Source organism: Mastigoproctus giganteus, chromosome 5 (genome assembly GCF_048544385.1).
Source record: "Mastigoproctus giganteus isolate SK-2022 chromosome 5, ASM4854438v1, whole genome shotgun sequence".
NCBI lineage: Eukaryota > Metazoa > Arthropoda > Arachnida > Uropygi > Thelyphonidae > Mastigoproctus > Mastigoproctus giganteus.
The window spans coordinates 59493822-59499821 of NC_143579.1; the positions used below are offsets into that span (position 1 = coordinate 59493822).

A 6000-nucleotide genomic window follows, 5' to 3' on the forward strand; every position below is an offset into this window, starting at 1 on the left:
CGAGTCCTTGCAGCTTGGAAGGCCAAATAGGTCGATGTAAATAGTTAAATTGCGTTGTTGAGCTTTTGCTCGGGAACGCTTCAATGAGTGTAAATATGATGTGCAGTTATTGTACCTCGCATATACAAGTCGGAAAGTTCGACTACAGATTCCTACACAAATCAGCACAATGTTTTCCATGTGTTCCCTCTAACGTTATTGAATTACTGTGTAGAGAAAACCTGAACTCGTTGCCATTAATCTTGGGTCATGTAACATGCTATCAATACATTCATACGTTCTCCCTTGTGAAGTGGGATGGAAGGAGCACATATGGCACCTTGTGCATAGAAACCACCCTCATACGACTCCTCCGTATGGTAGAGGCAGACAAATCCTTTTGAAGTCATGAAGCCCCAGCACGGTCAAGGTTGTTTCAATCTGTATCTTTGTTCCTACGGTCGAAGATGTCGTCTTTCGATGTTGTTGCCCTACGTCTGTCTCCAATAAATCTTGTTGTAGAATTTTATGCATCAGCAACTTAGGCCATATTATGCGGTATATATGTCTGTAAATTGCTTGTGTTCCTCGATTGACAAAAAACCAGAGTTTCCAGGAGACCAACCAACTCTGCTACGTTGTGAAATGTGAAATAGACCCATAAAAATTCCTCGCGTCATCGACAGGATTTGAACTTAGGTCTTTTCCACCCAGTGTGGGGAGGGCATCGAGTCTACCAACTGTGCTAGAGTCAACTAAGTCTTCTGGTATCAGTATTTGACTCTTGGAATCTTTTTTAAACCTGTGGACAACTACATTATCAGTATTGTTTGAGTTGGCGCAAAGCAGCTGTCTCTGTAAAGCGGCAGTCTATTCTTGGAAAATTATGTTTTAAGAGCGATTTTCCTGTTTTCTGGATTAAAAACTCCATACCTCCGCCTAATGCTGATTAACTGCACTATTTTACGCTCTTTTCTCAGAAAGGGCCACCATTTATGTCACTGAGTATTACACATTTATATTAGTGTTAGTATTTGAAATATGTCCTAACTTTACGTAATTTGGGTCAGGTTATGAAAAAAAAACTACTTCTAAGGGGTTGGTTTACGTAAGGTTAAAAAAAATATATATATATATATATATATATATATATATACAGACTTGCTTGCATAGGAAATTGTATGCGTATTTCTATAGTATTACAGTAGGAATGATTAATTTTTTTACTTAATTGAATTAAAATTTAATTGTACTTAACTAATAAAATTAATTTACTTAACGTAACTTGACTAATCCGGAATGAAGTTACCTCTTAGTGGAGGTGACAAGTAGAAAGTTTTACAATTAGTGACACGGCTGAGGTGGCGGCATATGTCTGTAAATTGAGTGTACTCAGTGTTTTTGCATGAAAAACATTAATTTTGGTCCACTCATTCTGTTGTGGAATGTAGGCAAGCAAATTCAGACAAATTTAAAATCGTTAAATTCATAAAACTTCGTTAATACTACTGACTAGATGGGGATATGATAAAACTTAATACTTAGTCCTGTTTGAACAAAATCCGATTAGCAAAACTGCATATTCAGAATGCTGTATTGAGAAAAAGTTCGGGAAAAGTTTATAATTTAAGAAATGGCACTGACAACTCTCCTCTGCAAAGCAAGGAAAAAAGACATCAAAAATCATATGAAGATTTCTCAAGTGAAAATACACAACCGGATGTTCTTGGAGCACGCGATTTATAGCTTCCTGCTACGTTAGCTACTTATTCTCTGTCACGCTATAATTTGAGCTATCCTCTGATGCGTCTTCCTGTTTGTCCCATAAACATATACCATTAAGACAAACCATTTTAAAATCTTTTGTATTTTTAATTCCTACAAGCCTTTCAACCAAAAGAGAGAAAAAAAAGTTTACTACCACAAAAATTGACAAACTTTATTACTTGAAGAGGAATCCGGAGATGACAGTCTTTAGGATGGGATTCTCGTTAACGTTTGAGCATTGAGAAAAAAAAAAGAAAAAAAGATAAATCTAAAAACCTGATATGCGATGACTTCACGAGAAGTTAAAAATGATAAATATCCGGGAGTACTGTCCTTTTCTCTAGTGTGCCACCATAAGAATCAAATGGTGTTATGACCTTTGCAGCAGGTTAGAGCTATTTTCCTTGAAAATAAAAAAAAACCAAAAAAAAAAAAAAAACCGGAGTGGTTTTCCTGGAAATATAACTTTTTGGCTTCCATGTGAAAAACTAAGTGGATATACATATTTTTTTATTTATTTATTTTTTTCTCGTGCAATTGATTATACCGAACCTAAGAAAATTGTTTCTTACCTTGACTCCATATTTCGTTTTGTTTCTTTTGGAATAGAATTACCAAATATTGAAATATGTTAAGAAAATCAATTTGAATAAATCAGTTCGGAATGAAATACCACAAGGGCGTGATCTGATCAAATTTTTGGATTTTCCCGACAGAGAAAAAGCGGCAATTACTAGAATGGACGGGAGATGGTAGACAAAATTATACGACTGTAGCTCTTGAAGGTTCAGCAAAGCCCAAACGATAACACACATCAATGTGTGTGGGGGGGGGGGGGGCAGTTCCACCAGTGAGTGGTGCGGAGAGAAAGCCTCACAACGCAAAATTCCAGTTGGACTGAAAAATCCTGTTAGAGGTGCTAGTACTTAAAATTCCTAGCCAACATGAATGCTAAGGCGCATTAGCATCCATGTAGTGTGCGCGCGGTTGTGTGTGTATATATATGCACAATTTTTTTTTTTTTTACAATATATATATATATATATATATATATATATATTTCAAGCTAAGAGCGATGAAGCTCAATTCTTTCTACTTTAAGTAATATTGTTTAAATATATATATGCACTCTTGCTGCAGCTTTTTATTACTAAAATTTAGTGTTTCGTACTTTAGAGTCGAAACACTTAGGGTTTACTTATTCTGTAAAACTGAATTTTATTTCATATAATCGATTACTGTGATAGGAGTAGTTAACAATGAGCAAAACAAAAAAAAAATTTTTTTTTGTACCTAGCTATTCAGAAAGCTCGCTAAATTCGTTGCATATAAAGTATTATTTGTAACGATGGAGCATGTCTAAAATGGAGTGTTGAAATATTTCTTTTGCATTATAATTAAATTACTGTTGCTGATTTATGTTGGAAAAAAGCTTCATACGATTATGGATATACTGTTTACCTTTCCGTGATTACAAATTTTAAAAGAAGGAAGCTCATGTGTACATAAAACACACCGAAAGAACCGGCAGAGTTCACGGAACTCGACGGCAATACCGGAACTGCAGAAACTACACAATGCAATCCGAAAGGTTTTGCCGATCACGAAATCTCACTTACCAGATGACACAAAGGCTAACCACAGTATCCACCGCACTACATAGTCAATGTCCATCTTCACCTGTCTTTTCTTCCTGTCACAACAAATCCAACGTGTTGCTCTCTTCCACAACTACACCTTCGAAGAAACTAACCTCTCACACGCTACTGCGCGCTCTTTCACTTGACCGGGTTTTATCCGCAAGGTTAAGGACGTCACTGTAACTCCCTACCAATGGCATTCTAGTATCGCTTCCGCCGTACCATTCGTGACTGGAGCAAGAAACAGCGTCTGAAGTTAGCAGTTAATGGACCCATTGCCGCTCGTTTAGTAAGGAAATCTGACTATCATTTAAAAGAAACACACTCATTCCTTGATATACACTTATAAGTTGGGGTGTTTGTAAATACACCGCACAACCAAAAGCAGTGGGGGTGAGAGAGAAAAAAAAGCTAAAAATATTTATTAGAAAGAAACCAGAAATATTAAAGGCTCAAGCTTGGAGAAGTTCGAAAATTTTCGTATTTTTACATTAAGAAATAGCGAGAAGCAACAGACAATACAAAAATACGGCTATTTTAATGTGCATAATATTTTCACTTTCATTCTTTTATAATTAAATAAATTTAATTTTGTAACAGCAGTAGCATTTTATAGCTTGCTACAGTTCAACGTTGCTATAAATTCTGTTCAACATTCTAATAATTTCCGCTTCTAGTTATTTTTTGTCGTTTGACAAACTTCCATTATGATAATGAGGTTTTCACAGAATACTCTAATTCGAAGCTTATATTACAACTAAAATTACCAGTTCATGGAAATTATTGATTTTAAAATTTTCACACGAAGATACGAGCAAAGCGCTAGGCATAAATGAATAAAATTTGATAGAACGCACAGTCGATATACTTCCCTCTTCAATGCAGCAAATTAGACATCCTTACCAACTGTGACACAAAGATACGCAAGTATTTTGTAATACACCTAACGTACGTAAATCAATGTCGATTACAATAGGAGTACTGTAGCAGACAAGTATTTCTTAACAGCGACACATTACGAGTAAAAGTCGAAACACGAAAATGCTCCCAATTGTTTTTATAGACTGATACATGTCAATGGTAGTTATAAAAATTACAAGTAATAACTGTAAATAGCTACATAAAATTATAAATTACTATAAACCACATAAAAATTATAAATAAGCTGTAAGTAGGTGGTGGTGAAACTGCCAAAACTATCAAACTCGAACCCTCTTTCTGCGACCGTAGAAGGAAGGGGCCTGATGGTTGGTGTTGCTGTTGTAGTAGGAATTTAGGAGCATCAGCAACTAAGGCTATATTGCTCCGTGTATACTGTCTGTAAATTGCGTGTGTTCTGAGGTCGAATTCTGGTTGCTGACGGAAAACCCGAGTTTCTGGGAGGAAAAAAAAAAAAACATGCTGCCCTCGCCTGAGACCGACTAACTTAGCCACGTTGTGAAAAAGGCCCATAAAAATTCCTCCCGTTATCGACAGGACTCGAATTCAGGTCTTTTCCACCCAGTGTGGGACGGACGGCGATCCTACCAACTGTGCTATCCATGAGAGCGATGGTTAGTGTGGTATATTGTTAAAAAAGTACGTGGATACTTGTTTGAAAATTTCACGGAAGGACACCCAAAATTAGTAGTTACGCCTCTATGGCTAATGTTTCTTATACATGTATAATTACTTTGAAATGAAAAAGATATAAGTGTGTCGCTTATATTCACACCCGAGGTCCGACAATAAAGTACCCTGACTAATTCTGTAAAACAAAAAAGAAAAAAATAATAAATAAAATAATAATAAAAATATTAGTAAAGTAAATATCAGTAGCTTTCTGCACATTTTTTACACTCATCCGCTGTGTCATTTCATTTTATACACACATACACATATCTGCTGTCTGGAACCATTGCTGGGTATCATTTTCGGAAAGTCCTTTCAATAAAATAGTCACATGGCTCTGAAAGTCTTCATTTGATTCGAGTCGCAGACTTTCAAAGAGTGTTTCAATTTTGGAAACACGGAAAATAGAATGGCAAGATCAGAAGAACTGGCTTATACAGTGGGATTATGAACTCCCTATCTCTACAAATTTCGATAAATCATCGACGTGACTAAGTTAGTTGCTCTCAGGCTAGGGTAGCATGGTTTTTCCCCCGGAAACTCGGGATTTTCGTCAAGCAAACAAGCAAATCGACCATAGAACACACGCAGTTTACCGACAACATATATACGACATAATATGGCCTAAGTCGCTGATGCGCCTAAAATCCTACAACAAACAAACAAATCATCGACAGGATACTATGGGCTTTCCTTGCCCCTCTATCTACACTGCTCGGAGAATTTCGTGTTCGACCCTTCGTAAATCCCAAATCTTCCCCTACTGCTTTCCCTTTCTGACCGTCTTTGAAGGCGGTCCCAGTCATCCTGAAGAAGTACTGCTTGGTGCTGATTATTAACCAACCTTTCAATCGCAACACCATTTGAAAATTTTGCATTTTGACATTATTTCCTCGCAATGACATTTATGAAAATCAGAAACAACAGTGGTCCATATACCGGTCCTTAGGGCTGGTATATGAACACCTCTAACGTTAGACCAAACTGAAGAGTAACCATTAAT

The 6000-nt window shown here is 36.5% G+C and overlaps 1 protein-coding gene across 1 annotated transcript in view; it reads right to left on the reverse strand.

Annotated features, from left to right (window-relative positions):
• The window catches only part of LOC150085431 (uncharacterized), an 87661-nt gene extending 84125 nt beyond the window's left edge, over positions 1 to 3536 (reverse strand). Inside the window, exon 1 of the mRNA XM_090373234.1 lies at positions 3366 to 3536. Within this exon, the coding sequence (XP_090229360.1) occupies positions 3366 to 3420 (55 nt within the window). The 5' untranslated portion in view covers positions 3421 to 3536. The remainder of the gene's footprint in view (positions 1 to 3365) is intronic.
• Between the last annotated feature and the right edge of the window lie 2464 nt (positions 3537 to 6000).